This window comes from Hetaerina americana, unplaced genomic scaffold (genome assembly GCF_022747635.1).
Source record: "Hetaerina americana unplaced genomic scaffold, ioHetAmer1.1.p SCAF_9, whole genome shotgun sequence".
Classification (NCBI taxonomy): domain Eukaryota; kingdom Metazoa; phylum Arthropoda; class Insecta; order Odonata; family Calopterygidae; genus Hetaerina; species Hetaerina americana.
Genome location: NW_027287538.1, coordinates 65,455,476 through 65,473,406, shown reverse-complemented (window position 1 = coordinate 65,473,406; position 17,931 = coordinate 65,455,476). Strand labels below are relative to the sequence as shown.

Genomic DNA, 17,931 nt, shown 5'->3' with positions numbered 1-17,931 from the left:
AAAATTATTTGGAATATATTAAATCCTTTCAGAAAGATTGTAATACAGAAAATTTACAAATTATGGAGAAGATTACTAACAACTACCAATGAGAAGGAAAATCTGTCTGGAATTAGAAAGGATGGCGCTATGTGACATGCCACAGCTGTGTTGAAAAATATATACAAGAAGAAATAGAGAGACAGGACATTTTTGTTTGCTTCGTACATTTTGAGAAGATACTCATAAGAGTAGAGTGGAACAAGTCAATTAATATTCCACAGAAGATGACAAAATTTATTTTTACTATGAACATAAAATAACCTAAAATCAGCAAATACTTACCCCTCATAAGATACACAATCATTTGATAATAGGACTTTTCCTCTCATTCCTTGGGTGAGGATATCGGTTTCCACATCATGCGCCATTTTATTCTCATATAGCCCTAGGCAGAATCTGTAAGAATCATGAGCCTCGCGGATGTAAAGCCTATCATCACCTCTCACATTTCGTTTTCCTAGAAAATTTAAGAAAAACAGAATGAGAAATTGAAACAATCATTTTCGTGCGCAAAAAAAATAAATACTTAAGTTATTAAACAGAAAACTAGTCACAGAGTTGAAATTATGCTTTGGATTAGATGAGAAATTTTAGAAACCATAGAAAAGTCTCGTAAGCATAAATAGTATGCATGTATCACATGTACAATGTATGATACTATAATTTGGTAATAGTTTATGTGTATAGATATTATATACCATATAAACATTAGCAGTCTGAGACATCCAATGGTTACAAATACCATATTAACCTGCATATACGATGAACTTTCTTCCCATCAAAATATGCCTAAAAAAATAAATTTGTCTTATTCACTGATAATCAAAAGTATTAGTTGAGATTTGTGCCTAAAACTTCTGGTTTGCATTAATTTTCACAAATAATTATTCTACAGCAATGTCTTTTCTACAGCATTGTCTTTTTGCAAAAGAGTGGTTTCGGATAAATCTTACCATAACTTTTTTCTATTACGTAAAAATAAAAATTTGCATGACATAATTTTGCTTCACAGCTGAAAGAGGGTGTGTTCAAGAAAAATGGGTTCAAATCTACAGACATATGATTTATCCAATTTGCACAAGAAATTAGGCAAAAGCTGATGAAATCATGTATTCCATTCGAATATAAATGATTCAACTCCCAAATTTTAGCTAAGCTCCATTAGGGTGCGAACTAGCAGAAATTCTGCATTCATCGTAACGTTATGAGTTTTTGAAAGGCATCATTGGCCATATCTGGACCCTTTTCAGTCAGTTCATCATTAATAAATTTTGGTCGAGGCAAGAAAGTAGCAAGAAGGGCTATTACTGTGCAGCCATTAGTTAATTGTGCCTGCACAATCATGAATATCATCGACAGCACCAATGCAAACACATGGAAATGGCATAGTGTTGATTCATTTGCAAACATCGGAATGCATTTTTCAATTAAACCTTTTTCAGATATCATCAAAGTTATTTTTATGCTGAGACTTCACGGCTAAAAAGCAATGCTCTTTCCCACAATCATCCCTTGCTCCTGAACCATAGTTCGCTACCTCACTACCATCAATCCCTTCAGTTACCATTGTGCTTCAATCACCTAGCACTATTAAAAAGTCTTTAAAACATCAGAGTCAACATATTTTGACTTAAATCCATTAGTACATGAAGAAAGCCTATAGCATTCATATTCATAGTTGTCTCACTAGAATATGCCTCATCTAATTTGTCAGACATGTACAATTTTGTTAACTCAAGACACTTTAAATTGACTTTTCATTACGTTTGAGTGTTTTTCAATACCTTCTCCGTAGTTTAAATTATTAGTCTATACTCAAAAGGAAAAAAATCAAGAATTTCAGAAATTGATAATGAACGGAGGGATTTTATGATGCACATTTCAACTGAGCTAAAATATGGAAGGTCTTGTATCTGATGATGGATCAGAGTAATCCAGGGGTGGAGCGTTCGACTACTGACCGGAGGGCCTGGGTTTGATTCCTGTGCAAGCCCCTCGGGGCTCCTGCAGCTCCAGACAAGCTAAGTGATTTTTCGGGGACCAGATCTTCCTGAAAACCATAACCAGCACAGTGAAAGGAACTGGCTCCCAACCCTAATGTGTGAATTTCACATGCCGTCACGCTTAGTACTGGGCAAACTCTACCATCACCTACCAAACCGACCTTAGGGTTTAATACTGTGTTTATGGTTTTATGGTATCTGATGATGGCTCAGTGAGCTGAAATACATGTCGTAATAAATCTTTTATTTAGTAGACATGCATTTCTTATGTTCTCCATTTCTTTTGATTTATTTACATTAAGAACCAGATAAAATGATACTACACTACAATACTAATAGATTAATATAATAAAATAAAGGTTTTTATATATAAATAAAGGTTTTTGTAAATAAAAGGATGCCTCAGAACATCTTGGCAACCCTTGTAACAAATGAAAGCAAATGAAAAATAAGGAAAGAACTTCAAAGCCAACTGCAAAATATTCAAAACCCTTAACTACAAATATGACTATTTTAAATACTAAGGTATGATTACAAGCACCCTTATCTGGCAATTCCTGATCGCTCGTACATCAGCACAAATAAGCCTTCTTTATTATTTCATTAAAATTGAGCATGAAAATCTCAAAAAAACTGACAAAAATTAGACTCAACCTTCTTTTATACAGGTATAATACTGGAAAAGTTTTTGACAATATTCTGTATTGGAAGATAAAGGTGAAGATACTAGAACTTTTTGCAGGGATATTTTCTAAATTCCCTGACTTTTCAAGCATTGCTAACACACATAAAAACCCCGACTTTCCCATGTTTTCTGGATAGGTGGCAAGCCCTGCAAATAATTACTAAGATTCACCATTATTCTCAATTTACTTACTTTCACTGTCTGTTAGGAGCTTATAATAAGGTTCCAACGCCTTATGTAATCTCTTCTCTTCAACAAAAGGCAACAGTGCAACTCCTTGCCATGCAAATTTCTTTCCATTAAGATCAATTTTAAAGTCCTCTGGGTAGAAATCAATGATTGGTGAATGCTTCAAAAAAAGAACATTTCATAATTTAATGCACACTTAAGCAAACAATCTAATTAGAAAAATTATTTTTATTCTACTGACAAATAAATTAAAGGTAAAAAAATAAGAAATTGCTGAGAAAATTAATGATGAAATGAAAATAACTTACAGGGTCAGTCATTAGGGTACCCCATGGTTCAGGTACATGACTCCGACTTGCAGCTGGAAACACACTCATGAGCTGCTCCAATGGTTTAAACTATAAAATTAAATCCAAAAATATATAATTAGCACATAGTTTAAAGCAATTAAATTATAATATAACAGAAACTGATAAACAAAAGGAATGCTGAATAAACATTAAATTGGACTGTAAACTTTGTTTCTGCCTGAAATACTGTAAATTGAGGCTGCTGAAATTTCTTTAGGGCTAAGTTTCCCTTATGATGAAGTTTTGGTCCAAATTGAAACTTAGGTTAAGTAATCCAGAGGTATAAAAAATCCATAAACACAGTTATCATCTTGATGGTCGGTTTGAAAAGTGTAGGTAGGTAAAAAGTAATAATAACAATTATAATAATAGGTAGAAGAGTTGACCTAATATTAAGCTCAAGGGTGAGTGAAATTCACTCATCAGGGCAAATCCTTTTTACCTTAAAATGGTTTTAAATACATTTTATGACACTGTAATAAGCTATTGGAATTACGAGTAAATTAAAATTTTATTTTCAGATAAATGCCTCCCTAATGTTGGTGAAATTATAGGTTAAAACTTTCATACACCTACAAATTTATTTCAAAGATGCCAATTTATTAATTTTCTAAGCCATTTTGCAAAAATTAATTTGAAAGTGGAAAAACTAATTTTAATAGTTTACAACACATATTTTTATTTTATATCTACACATGTTTCAATTTGAAAACAAGTAAAAAGCTAATATGTATAGGGCGTTTAAGATTGTTTTCTGGCACAACTAATGTATTGGCTGGCACAACTAATCACCAAAAATTACCAACAAAAATTGAGAATTGCATCACCATTGGCAACTTCCACCTATAAAATGAATTGAGAATTAAAACCTTACCGGCTGAGTTCCCTTCTCAAATTTGGTAGACAATCTGCCAATGTTGATAAAATCTGATGCAAATGGGGCATAATGAAATGGAAAATACCATTTCCATGAGGCACAACCCTGAAAAATAAATCACTGCAGGTTAATATCACCAATCTAAAACATCAATCCCAAGCTAGTGAATAGTTTCAGTGTCAAAGGCAACAAAATGTAACCACTGTAACAATACATAGAAATGTAACATAGGTACATCTGATGCAGGGAAATCACTTGATAATAATATTTTTCAATTGCAATTTTATTCCAAAACATTCACTTTTGAAAAGTTACCTGGTAATAGTACTGCAGAACCCAAGCAAGTCCTAGGACATATTCCATTGCAATCATACTGCGGAAATCCAGATCTTCTGGAGGTGAGTCAAATTTTGATTCATAATATCGGTCCTTGAAGCCATCCTCCCACAACCTGACTTCATCAGCAGGGCCTTCGTCCTCTTCTTCTTCCAGATGATCTGATTTACGTTTAATGCCTCTTTGTTCATTGTCTCGACCCTGAAATATTAATGAAGAAATTGAGAAACAAAAAAAAACACTCAACACTATTAATGAAAGCTTCAAATCATAATTTAACACTAATGAAGTATAACGTCTGATTCAAGGGGATAAAACTGGGGGTGAATTAGAACAAAAAGAAAGGAGCACCAAAGTATCGAAGCCAGCACAAAATGATTGAGTGAGTATTTGGTCGCAGTGTAAATATTCTGTCCATCAATAGGTACATTCCAGGAAACCCAAGCTCCCATGAATTGTATCTTGGATTCATATGATTGGTCAGAAAAAACAGAATACTTTGCTGCTCTATTTATAGTCTATTAATAAAAAATCTTACTAGAATGCTTAGACCATCATTCAACTTCTGAAGAGTTAAATAAATTGGAAATAGTACCCTGCAAAGGTGGGGTGGATGCAACTTATATTTTGGTAATGTACACAGGGCTACAACCATAATGATTTTCCATTTACAATCTCTTCTGCATGGGCAAAATTTGCGCTCACCTCTGGTCTCATCATTGATTGCAAAGGACTCTGGTTTCTATAATTCATGGAAGTATTCCGCATTCCATGTGAATCCTGGCGAGCTTCCCACAAAGAATTTACTCTTTCTGCAGGAGTCTACAAGGATATAGAATTTGTTGATTAGTTTTTAATAAATTGAAGTCATGGGTATTCAATTTTGAATTTTCATATTATAAAATAAGATACAATTACAAAAAAACATAAATTGTATAAACCACACCAAACAATAAACTCAAGGGCATCCATATACAAAACAACAGTCTCCAAGATCCAAAATTAAAACTTTCGGTATTTAAATAATCCTGGTCAATAAAAATATCCACTTTCATGGATTAGTACAACAAAAATTCACTGGCACTCTGAACACCTGAATAATTATGTATAATTTACATTTAAGTATTTAGCTAAATGGATTAACTGACAGTAATGCAAAAGAAAATACATTGAAAACTGCAACCTTTAAGTTTTAAGACCAAACGTAAGACATATACTATAGCCTATTACAAAATCAAATAGAGAACCAAGTGGAAAACATGTCTAGTTTCTGAGCCAGCATGTAAGGGACAGCATGATGGCCAAGCAAAGTAATGAATTTGTGAGTCTGCATTTGTGCTCCATCACATTTTTGTGCACCATATGAGACATTCATGTCATATCTATAGAGAAGGGCAACAATGTTCGGAACATAATAGGAAATGCAAGTATCTACCTTCCACAAAATTACTGATAAAAAAAAAGGCAAGTGCTGGAAAATAGTTCAGCAAAAAAATAGAATTTTCTATCAACCACCAGTCTAACTTAACCAACATTGAAATAACGGCTGTAAAAGATGAGTAAATTATAATAATAAGTAATAACTTCCCAAACTGACAATGATGGTGATTTAACTAACTTAGAACAGAGGGCTTTTTATAAAAGGACGAAGATGGAAAATTCATTACTTAAGTGTTAACAATATTTTTCATTTTTGGCACAGTAACAGTCTGATCACTGTTATGTCAGGCTAAAGATTTGAATTATTTTGGGAATCATGAAAATAATAGGGTGGGTGACTATCCTTCAACTTAAAATGATCCTAACTCTCAAAAAAAATTTACGAATGAGCAATGATCAAAAAATGAAAGCATTGATCACATCATAACACATTTGAATGTGTAACCTGATGGATCATTTATCGATTTGAGAATAACAAACATTTCTTGGATGAAGTTCTATTATAAAGTTCCATAAATTCCACCAAAGCTTGAAAGAGACGTTGAAGAAAAGCTCTGAGATCCCTACTTCCCAAATATTAAGAGTTGAAAGGCAGGTCCTCACAGCTTATACAACACTACTACACACTACATCAAATTATGTCGAGACCAAGCACGATCAGCATTCATCTTGGATTCAATTTTCCATCCATTTTTATATGGGCCGAATTAAAGCTTTTCAGAGCAAAAAACTATTACTAAGATACTAGCAGCACAGACATATTTTTCTCAGAAAAGTAATCCACTCACAAAGCCAGGAAAAAAAACAAATTACTAGTAAAGGATGAATACTGACAAAGGATCACTGACACACATTCATATTCACCATATGATACTCATTAAAATAATGCAGAGTATATAGTTATTGACTTATTTGTTGCTCAAAAATTTAAAAGTAAAGTAAAAAATATCCAAAGCAAAGCAAGCAAGTAAAGCAATTGAAATAAATTTTTCAAATCCCTAAAAAACACCTACTGCATGAGGAACAATGAAATTGAATGTGAAGACTCAACTAAATACAAGGATTGTATAAAAAGTATCGGGCACAATTTTTTCCTGCTGTGACTGTACATCACACAGGCTTTGTGGTGAGGGGTCTGACCTTCAACAGCCAAGCTCCCAATACCTCCGAGCATTTGTTCAGGCTATATTGTATTTACCCTGGACCCCTGTCAAATGACTCGCTGTAAGCAAAAATGAAGAGTACGACTGACAAGCAGTACACCAACAAATTTTATGCTGGACTGGGGAAATTAGCTACACAGATGTTGGCTATGATTCGGCAAGTGTTCAATGATGAAGGCATGTCACTAACTCAAGTTTTTAATGGGCACAAGCTCTTCAAAGATGCCCGAGAGGGTGTAGAGGACAAGCCCTGCACTGGACAGTCATTGAGGTCAAGAACCAATGACAACGTGCAATGAGCACCCAAAGTCCTGGCTTCAGACTCTTGGTTAAGTGTGTGTATGATGACGGATCGGATTGGCATTGATAAGATGACAGTGCACTTTATTATCAATGAAAATCAGGGGATGCAAATGATCTGCGATCAACTTGTCCTGAAGGTCTTGACAGATGACCAAAAGCAGAGTCAAGTGTCTGTTTGGAAAGCCCTTCTGCAATGCAATGATTCCCGAACCCCCTTACAGTGTCGACTAGGCACCAGTAGACTATTTTCCATTCCCAAAAGTGACATCCTCCCTCAAAGGACACCACCATGGGACCCTAAGTGCCATCAAAAAAGCTTGCATGTGTACCCTTAAGCACTTTACGGAATCCGCCAACAAGGGAGCCTTCAAGTCGCTGAAAAGCCACAGGCAAAAGTTTGTCGACACTAAAAGGGTGTACTTTGAAGAATTATGAGGAACTGTAGTAATATCTGAAACAATTTATTTTTCCAAAACTTTTCCCAATACTTCTAATAGAAACTTTGTACTTGCATGTTACCCTCATTCACAACCTCTACGGAACAGTGCTAGCTGAGCAAAACCAGGAAAGAAACTCATGACATGCTCAAGGCAGCTTATAATGATAATACCATGGGTAGATCAGATGTTTTTGAGTGGCACAAGTTATTTCGGAAGAGTAGAGATGATGTTGAAGGAGCCGAATGTTCAGGACGTCCTGCAACCTCAAAAAGTGAGGAAAATCTTGCAAGAGTGAAGGCTTTATTGGAAAGGGATTGGAGATTACATGTTCGCATGGTTTTTAATGAGCTTAGTAACCCAAACAGTGATGTGCATAGACTTGCAACCGAAAACGTTGGCATGAGAAAGGTGTGTGCGAAGATGGTGCCCCGAGTGTTCTCGGACGTACTAAGGGAAACTTGCACGTGGATCTGCCAAGAGCTTCTTGACCCTGCCTCAGCCACTCTACAGCCCTGATATTGTCCAACCAGACTTTTTCCTCTTCCACCGCCTCAAATCCATGGTGGATGGGTGTCACCACCGATTGGTGGAAGCATTACCAACAGGCTGTGATGAGTGCTTTTAGAAGCTTTCCAGGCACTGAGGTGTACGAGTTGTGAAAAACCCCACTGGCAGCAGTGTGTGGATGCGACTTTGAAGACTTGATTGAATGTATCAATTCTGGCAATAGATTTTTTTTTGATCAACCCCGGCCATACTACTTTTGGGACAGACCTTGTCAGAAAGACCATTAGAACTGATGACGTTGCTTCCAACCATGGAAACCCATCGACTTACAAGGATGGTAATTCACCATCAACTCAACATTGACCCTTCAAGAAAGAAGCTATTCAATGATTCACTAAAAGAGTGTTCAATTTTACGAGAAAGGTCGAGGAATGGATCATGGTCATATCACAAGGTTTCACTGTATAAGAAAGGACATACACAATTACCAAAACACCTTCATTGCATTTGTGGGTTTAGAGAGAGCAATATTTACTGCATTAAAGGACACTGGAGCATTTTAAAAGGATAAAAGTATGACCCTCAATCTGTATAATCATCAGCAGGTGGCAGTAATTAAATCTGGATTCAGCACTGAAGAAGCAAATTAACATGTTCAACACTGATGCGCTTCTCACTTTTTTCCCAAGGCAGTCTTTAACAGATGCCAGCTCCAAGTGCTTCCATGATGTTTTTCAGTAAGTATCTTTTAGCCTTCAATGCATGCAGTTTTCATAGTCTTGGTGTCACTTTCCTAGCTTCTGTATCACAGCTGCTTACTTTACTAGTCTTTCTTAGATGGTTAAGATATTTATTTATTATTTACAGTCAGCCATTGCCCTTAATTTATTTTCTACCCATTTTTCCAATAAAAGCTATTAAAATCATAATTATTTTCCATCTTTTTTAATAGGTGCAGTACTCCTACTACACTTTATACAATGGCATCACGATAACTTTATTGTTCTATAACAGAAAAATATCTTATATTTATTCCTAAAAATTTTATCCCAAAAATAGTTTGAACTCAATGTGGCCGTGACTACAGTAAGGGAAGAAAAAGGTGTGTACATCCTGGAAAGGGAATTAAAAAGAAAGACAGCATTTCATTAATTATGCCATATTCTGTTTGTGAATTTCCAAAAAAGGGAGCATGTGGATGGGGTCAAATTAACAATGAGATAAACTTATTAAGATCCCCTGGTGTGGAAAGAAAACCTTGAGTATCCAAATGTTACTCTAGTAGAACTGTTTTCCTAACAAAGAGACTATTATACCTGAGGTGCTAAATCTCCTGTAGGAATCCATTTTGGTTTGAAATTAGAAATGGCAGCTTCCCTTCTTTTCTTAGCCTTATCTCTAGCTCGGAAAGTCAATTCTCTCTCCTGTCTTTTCTTGAAAATGTTATCCTCTGCTTCTCCCAAGTCAGACATTATCAACTGGACACGGTCCAGGTTGACATGTCCACTGTCAGTTATGAATCCCTATTAAAAAAAATAACAGTTATGTCAGCAAAGACAGTAATCCCTCCTTAAAAAAAAAATCACATATTAAAATGCCAACCATACGCAAACAAACAACAATTAAATTTTGTGGTAAAATTTTACACATGAATCCCTAAACAGTAAAATTAGAATTACTTCAGCATAAAATAAGTTTCATTTTAGAAGATTACACTCAGCTTTTCTTAGCAGAGCCCACTGTGGATGCTTGAATGTATGCTTAAAGTGATGAAATATTGTAAAAACATATGTATTGTAGGGGAAAATTGATTTAAAATTTTTATTTGAGAAGCTCTTTTTTTCAATGCATGGTACAGCATAAAAAACCTTATTTAAGGAGTAACACACATAAGATAAATGTGAATAACACATGTAAGATAACTGTCATAAATTCCGTTCTTTCCCTGAAGAATTCATTCTTCCATTTTCTAAAGTTCATTCATTTCGTAAAATCCAAATTTTTCTTTAAGAATGAACTTTTGAAAATGGGATCAAAATATTTAAATTGTTAAATAATCTCTCTTGAATATTTAACGAACAACTTTGAAATTGGAGCCTCTGGATTCTCTCTTGAATAAATACAATAAAAAATAAACTGTACAGTAAAAAGCTGGTACATAAAAGGAAAGACACGTGAACATTGTGAAATTTTCAAGGCCAGGAGGCACCCCCTTCATCAGCAGAAGGCAGTCTTCATCTTACAAAGGACACCCGCCTTGAAATGTTTGTAAGCTTCAGATTTATCTTTCCTCTTCTCTTTTATACCAGCATTTTTTAAATCATTAAATGACTTTCATAGCAAATCATTTCACATTTGTATATTAATATTTAAAATGGATGTCTAAAAAAATTGGAATACGGGGGGGGAATTATGATCTATTATTCACACTAAAAGAGGCACCATGACAATTTAAGGCCTTTACTCTTTCATGGCCAGTGCTTACTTATTACCAAAGTAGAAAACAACACTTGTACCGTAATAAAATCCAACGGAAAGGTATTATAGGAGCATGAGGGGGTTAAAGTAATAATTCAACACTGTCAGTATTCATTTAGTCATCTAACACAAACCACAACACAACATTATGATTCATAATAATAAATTAATGATTATGGGATAAAATTAATTCATAAAAAAAGATATAAAGCAATTTTTGTTAATTCAAACATTTTACACCAACTTATATGCTATATTTGTACCTACAATCACATCCAAAATCATTCCGAATTATTCAATTACATGCACAATATACTTATAAATAGAATGAGCAGCAACAGTGGGGAGGTTGGACCTCACTTTTACCTATTTCTTGATAATGTGAAATACACACATTATGGTTAAGTGTTATTCCATTTCCCTACATTATTGCAGCTTTCAAGAGAGGTCCGGTATCCAGAAAATAATACAGCTCAAGCAAAGCCACAAGTGTATGAAGGAGGTATCATTTGAATTAGAATTTGGGGAATTCTGGGCAATACTCAAAACACTCTCACCAATGGTTGGGCTACCATGCCACCAAATTATAAGTATTTTTAGCTATATGAATCCCAATCTAGGCGGAAGGTTCTCAAGGAACATATTCTGCACCATCTCAATTTAGACAAACATTCAAACCCCAGTAATTCAAAAAAGGAAGAGTAATTATGGAGTCATGACAATAATTTTAAAGATTTGAATGCTATTGTGCCAGTTTAAGTCCTTTTCAGATAACCCAAAAGTCCCTTTTAGTTTGCGCTACACACAAATCATGAAAAAAAACAATCTAACAACAGCATTGAATTACCCCAAGCAGAAGTACAACACAAGGACCCCTAAATAACCAAGAGTCAACTAATGAGTGAATTACCATTTAGCCTACGCAAGAAAGTGTGTATTTCATGATCCTAACTATTTATGATATTATATACCACTGACAATTAGTTTTCTGATTGATGCCGCCATAACATGCTAACTATTCCAGCCTGCTACATCAATTAATACAGATTTGGGGAAATTAAACCTGTTCTATCATATTTGGGTGGCATGGGACAAAATTTCAAACACATTGTTTTTTCCTCCAGTTCATGAGCTGTCCAATTTGAAAAAAAATTCCAATGAGCAAGCAAATTGGAGAATTTTGTATATTTTTAATATATTCCAATGAAGTCCATGATTCCAAAGATAAAATGTTCATAGTTAATACACTTCTTCATATTTACACATCTACGAGGTCTGTTTAAAAAGTATCGTGACTTTAGTGTTCATTCAAAAATTATTTACTTATTCATGAATATCTATTTTGTCCCCTTTGAAGTGATCCCCATTAGATATTATACACTTGTGCCAACGTTTTTTCCAATCCTCGAAGTACTTCAAAAAATCATTTCTTGTGATCTTGTTCAGCTCCTCCTCCGACGCAGTCTTTATCTCGTCATTCGTAGCATAGAGTCATCCTTTCATGGGCCTCTTCAGTTTTGGGAACAAGAAAACGTCACTGGGGGCCAGATCTGGGGAATACAGTGGCTGCGGCATCATTATTGTGTGGTTTTTGGCCAAAAATTAGCACGCAAGTAAGGATGTGTGAGCAGGGGCATAGTCATGACGCAAAAGCCAATTTCTGTTCTTCCACAAATCTGGGATTGCTTCACGCAAATTGCACATAACTTGCCGTTAATATTCCTTATTTACCGTTCTACCCCGTGGCAAGAACTAATGCACCACGCTACTGCAATCGAAGACAGCTGTAAGCAAAACTTTCACATTCGACCAAAATTGGTGCGCTTTTTATGGTCTTGGCTCGAGTTGCAGCTTCCATTGGGATGATTTAGCTTTAGTTTCCACGCCATAACCATAAACCCATGATGATTCCACACTAGTTATGATCCTCTAGAGCAAATCTGGGTCTTCGTGGACAGAGTCCAACACCTCATTAGCAATGTTAAAGCGTTGCTGTTTTTGGTCGAAATTGAGCAATTTTGGTGGGAATTTCGCGGCGACCCGTGTCATGCTCAAATCATTGGTAAAAATCAAACGGCACGAACCAATCGACATGTTTAAGTCCCCAGTAACCTCTCTAACGGTGATTAGCCGACTGCCCAATACTATTTTCTTCACTTCATCATCTTTTATTGGCGTCCGGCATGCCCTTTGTCATTCACACCTTCTTGGCCCTATGAGAATATTTTGTACCACCGATAAACGTTGCTTCCGTCCAAGGTAGCTTCTCCATATGCCACAGCCAACATTCAGAATGCGTCTGCGCACTTAGTTTTGTTTTTCACACAAAATTTGATACAGATTCTTTGATCCATTTTTTGGAACAGACAAAATCGAAGACAAGCCAAAACACACCCAAGCAAAACGAACGGCCGAACTTTTGGCATAAGTGAGAGACATAAGTGCAAACATAACGGCATGAGAAAATCAAAAATCAAATGCACATAACCTGCAAAAATTCAAAATTCACGATACTTTTTGAACAGACCTTGTATATAAATACAAGCTGTTTAACATCAAGAATTTAGTCGATTGCTGGGAAATATTGAATGCCTTCCTTAATTTGTTGACTACTCTCCATTAATGATTGAAGTACATCTTTCTGCATATTCATTGCTGATTAAATATTCCATTGCATTATGCCAAACATGTCTGGCCTAACAATTCCCAAAGAAATCGAAAATGATAAAAATTATTATTTTCAACAAGGTCAACAACCTGACTGTTTACGCCATTTGTGCAGGAATTAAAACAATGACTGAGACATGCCTATTCACCTTAGTATTACAGTGGTCTATTATTTCAGGACCCAGGAGTATCCTCTTCAGTTCTCTGTTTCCCACCTATCTCATGTCAGCATCATTGTCATCCCCATGGATTACCCAACATTCTCATCCTATATTTGGCTTCTCCCATTACTGTACCTTCCAGGACATCTCTTAAAAAACATTACTGTTTCATAACAAGTCCAATCTATTCTCTTTTCAAGCCCTCCATGGTATTCAATCTTTATTTGAAAAATCCTCTCAAAACCTCCCATTTATATCAGCATTTTATTCTTAACATTCTTCCAAAACTCAAAACTCTATTCTTTTGCTATCTATTTCCTGTAATAGACACGTTCCACAACCCTACGGGAAAGCACTTCCCAATTAATTTTTTAATGCTAACTCCATGTTACTAGTAAACATTCTAAATTTCTATCTAAAAGATCTACAAAACTTAAATGCACAAATATTACAAGTAATAGTTTGTCAAAAAATAATTTAACTTACCCCTGTTTTATAAAGATTTTTCTTATACAATTCCACCAGACGATCAATTGCTCCCTCTCTGATTTCCAGTGATGGTAAGTGAGGCAAGAAATCATTCCCAACAAAAAAACACATGAATACCCAATCATCAATGACACGTTCAAAATCATATGGGAATGGCAAATTGGGCATTTGCAGTTGTTTTTCCAAGTATTCTCGCATCACATTGAGTCTGACAAATATAAATTCTTGTTCAGAACCAAAGATTGGAGGAGCATCAGGATCAGATTCCTTCTCAACTCCCATGCATTCCGCCATTTCATGACCTAAAATGAAATTAATAAAACAGTTTCTGTGATTCAATTCAATGATTTTGAGTCACATAAGGGGAAAATAAAAATGTTGTTTTGATCTACACAAATACTTTTAACAAAATACAATGCGTAGATTTTCAAGGATGAAAAAACTATATGAAGTGATACCTGAGTGCAATCATTCTATCTACATGGACCATGATGCTGATAAAAGAGCAAAGAATAAAGAACAGATAGTAGCATTTTCCCATTTGAAAAGATTTATTGTGTGACAGGGTTTCAACGTACTACATCATTTTCAGGTACAAATGCCATCTTATAAACATTTTTACATCCCGGAGGGGGTGGGTGTACCAGGAAAGGAGGGAGATGGGAGAAGAGAAAGTTTGACATAGCTTTGGGAAATACAAAGTTTGAAACATGTTAAATACTCTACACAAAGTCTCTGAGGTCCACGTGGGTGATTAGTGGCCATCGCCAACCATCGATCGACAGCAGGAATGGCATCAGGCAATGGAGGGGGAGGGCAGTCTTGGTTGGGGCCCGGGCCAGGGGATTAAAGTCCCATGGAAGGATGGGTAAGGAATGGATTCCCTACACGTTGTACACATCCCTGGTGGGGTGGGGGTGGATGTTTGTCACACGGCAGTCAAAACACACATCCTGATGCCATTCCTGCTGCCAATAGGTGATTTGCAATGGCCGCTAGTCATCCAAGTGGATGACTAGCGGCCGTAGAGACTTTATGTACTGTTTTCAACATGTTACAAACTTCGTATTTAGCAATCCTAGGCCAGCTTTTCCATTCCCTCCCCTCTCTTGCTACATCCAACCCCTCCCTGGGATGTAAAAATGTATATAACACAGCACTTGACTTCATTTTGGTACCTGAATATGATGAAATACATCGAAATCCAGTCGTACAATAAATCCTATATAGTGGAAAATCGCTACTGCTTGTACTTTTGGATGTTACCCTATCTAATTACCCTATCATGTTCTCTACACAGGATAAGTTTTCTTTCCATGAATATATACTGTATAAGTGTTTTATTTAAAATATCATAAAATAGCACAAAAATGTATAAATCAACCAAACGAGTGAACTACAAGGGCTTACCTAATTGGCCACAAATATCACAGGGCCTTGGCTTGTTCGGTTTGAATTCCTCACGAATAATAGTGAAGTTGGGCTCATGTGTTGCAAGTCCCAGCATGATTAAATCAGCATCAGCCCCACACAAACAATGCTGTGTGTTTGGATCATGGTCAGGTTGAGCTGAAAAAGGATATTTCCTGTAGCATATATATGCACATAAAACAAAATGCCTCTTTGATTAATGCAATAGAAAGTTAATTGTAACATGATTTTTGTTAATTTGTAAATAACTAACAAATGTTAACTTTCTAATTATATCTACAGTATTTAGCTATTCAATGACATCAGAGTTCATCAAAATTTGTACAATCTTAGGCCAATATAAATAACCCTATATTTAACCCATACCATGATGAAAATAAATGATGGGCACTAGACAGCAAAAAGCTTATTGCAATAACATCGATCACACAATCACTCAGTAACAATTAAACGCACTTAAATATATATTGAATAAGATTCTTAAATGTGCCATTCTTTCATAATAATAAATAATTAAAAAGTAGAGTCAATAATAAACTGACTAGCACAATCAGATTCCTGATTTTTCAAAATTACAATGGCATGTTTACTCCCATGTAATAGGTCCATTAAGAAATGACCACCTATCTCAATACTTATGTAGATCAGAATAGAAAATAATATTAATGCAAGTTAATAATAATCAACAGTCTCCCAGATTTTCAATTGCCACCTTCAAATGATATCCTTTTTCTCTAAATAATACTTCACCAATAAGTCCATGATACCTCTCTGTCTTCTGATGTAGTCCATTATTTTGTGTTCCCCTTCTCCAGGTACATTTGCATCAGACAAAATCACTTTAATGTTCCTCCATCCTGGATCACTGTTGAGCCGATCATGAATGTAATAATTGAGACACTGAGATAACCTAGCCATAAAAGGCGTTCCCTAAATGAAACAACATAAAATTAGCCTGCATAAAATTTAAATATACCTCTATTTTTGTAATGCTAGTTTCAAATAAAATGCATTACACACTTTCATGTTTCCATTTACACTGCGGTAAGTATATATGAAAATGTAAATTTAAAAGTGAATATTTATTATTATCCTTCGATGTGGCGTGTTCTTTACACTTACAGGAGTAATGCAATTGCTGTCAAAATGGCTACTTTTCGGTTTTTCTGGAGGTAGCTTTGCTCCTTTAGCCTGTAATTCGGCTCTGACTCTGGATATTTCATCTATCTTTTCAGTAGTTTCTTTAGATGCCCGGAATCGACGTGACCTTTGCTGGTTCATTTTTGCTCTTGGAGCCTAGAAAATGCAATTTAGCGGATGGGTAAAGTGAAATTAAGAAGTTTGTACAAAATAATCATGGTTCATTTTCAGTAGTTAATAGTTTTAAATGCATGCATCACATAAAACTTACAACGCCGTCAATAGCCATGTATAACAACTTGCGAGGCCGAACTATTCTAAACAATCTGTCGATACATTCAAAGATTGCCACCATCATCTCATCCTCGTCCTTAGGAGCCGGTCTGAAATTTCAAATTTTGCCTTGAAGTGTTTCCTTAATTATCGTCAACTATTCCTTAATATTATGCCATAACATGCACACTAATAGATGTATATCACAATACTGACTTGTCTTCCGGGTGCGTGCATGGGTGAATAATTCCATTCATGTCCAAATACAAATTGTCGAATTCCACTCCATTTGGATTAGGGTGAGACGAATTGGGGTAAACTTTAACTCCATATACTTCCTTTGGCTGAAAAAATGGAACATTTAATTGACAAAACGAAGAACAAAAATGCTAAAATTTTAATTCTTTCCCTCGAAAATGTTGGCATACTCACTTTTTCCTCTACGCATTCGACAATTACAGAAGGATATTTCTTCGTTAACCAACGAAAGAATGCGGGAACTCCCATGGCTTTAGTTTCACAAAGAAAAACGGAATATGCCACTCATTAATACAATTTCTTTCGCCGAAATAACAACCTACACTCACTTCATGTGTTCAATTTGTGTATGGATGGCGGATGAATGGCGGATTTAGGCGATTGAGTGAAGAATAAAAAAAAACGCCGAATATGACAATTGAAGTCCGAAAATCCGAAGCATCGACTCAATGCTTAAATTTTACCTCTTGGGGCCGTAACTTTCTTTGAAAAATGAATAGAATTTGTAAAATATTTAACCTGAGTATTTAATTGTCCATAAAAGCCAAGCGTAGCCTCCTTTGGAACAATACAATACGCTATCATTTTGGCAAAAGTTTTTCTCATCCTATATACTGACATGCCAACCTGGTAATTCGCATCGCTTTGGCTGTAAATTCATAATACCTTGTTATATACATATTGATTGTATCTTCCCGC

At 35.5% G+C, this 17,931-nt stretch overlaps 1 protein-coding gene across 1 annotated transcript in view; it reads right to left on the bottom strand.

Moving 5' to 3' along the window:
• The window catches only part of Rat1 (5'-3' exoribonuclease 2 Rat1), a 319,165-nt gene extending 301,592 nt beyond the window's left edge, over nucleotides 1-17,573 (bottom strand). The window contains exons 1-14 of the mRNA XM_071597487.1: nucleotides 17,407-17,573; nucleotides 17,191-17,318; nucleotides 16,973-17,084; nucleotides 16,684-16,857; nucleotides 16,329-16,491; nucleotides 15,541-15,699; nucleotides 14,128-14,432; nucleotides 9,652-9,858; nucleotides 5,188-5,304; nucleotides 4,462-4,683; nucleotides 4,144-4,251; nucleotides 3,228-3,317; nucleotides 2,923-3,079; nucleotides 325-499 (exon numbers count right to left, since the gene is read on the bottom strand). Of these exons, the coding sequence (XP_071453588.1) occupies nucleotides 325-499; nucleotides 2,923-3,079; nucleotides 3,228-3,317; nucleotides 4,144-4,251; nucleotides 4,462-4,683; nucleotides 5,188-5,304; nucleotides 9,652-9,858; nucleotides 14,128-14,432; nucleotides 15,541-15,699; nucleotides 16,329-16,491; nucleotides 16,684-16,857; nucleotides 16,973-17,084; nucleotides 17,191-17,318; nucleotides 17,407-17,481 (2,192 nt within the window). The 5' untranslated portion in view covers nucleotides 17,482-17,573. The remainder of the gene's footprint in view (nucleotides 1-324; nucleotides 500-2,922; nucleotides 3,080-3,227; nucleotides 3,318-4,143; nucleotides 4,252-4,461; nucleotides 4,684-5,187; nucleotides 5,305-9,651; nucleotides 9,859-14,127; nucleotides 14,433-15,540; nucleotides 15,700-16,328; nucleotides 16,492-16,683; nucleotides 16,858-16,972; nucleotides 17,085-17,190; nucleotides 17,319-17,406) is intronic.
• Nucleotides 17,574-17,931: the final 358 nt, after the last annotated feature.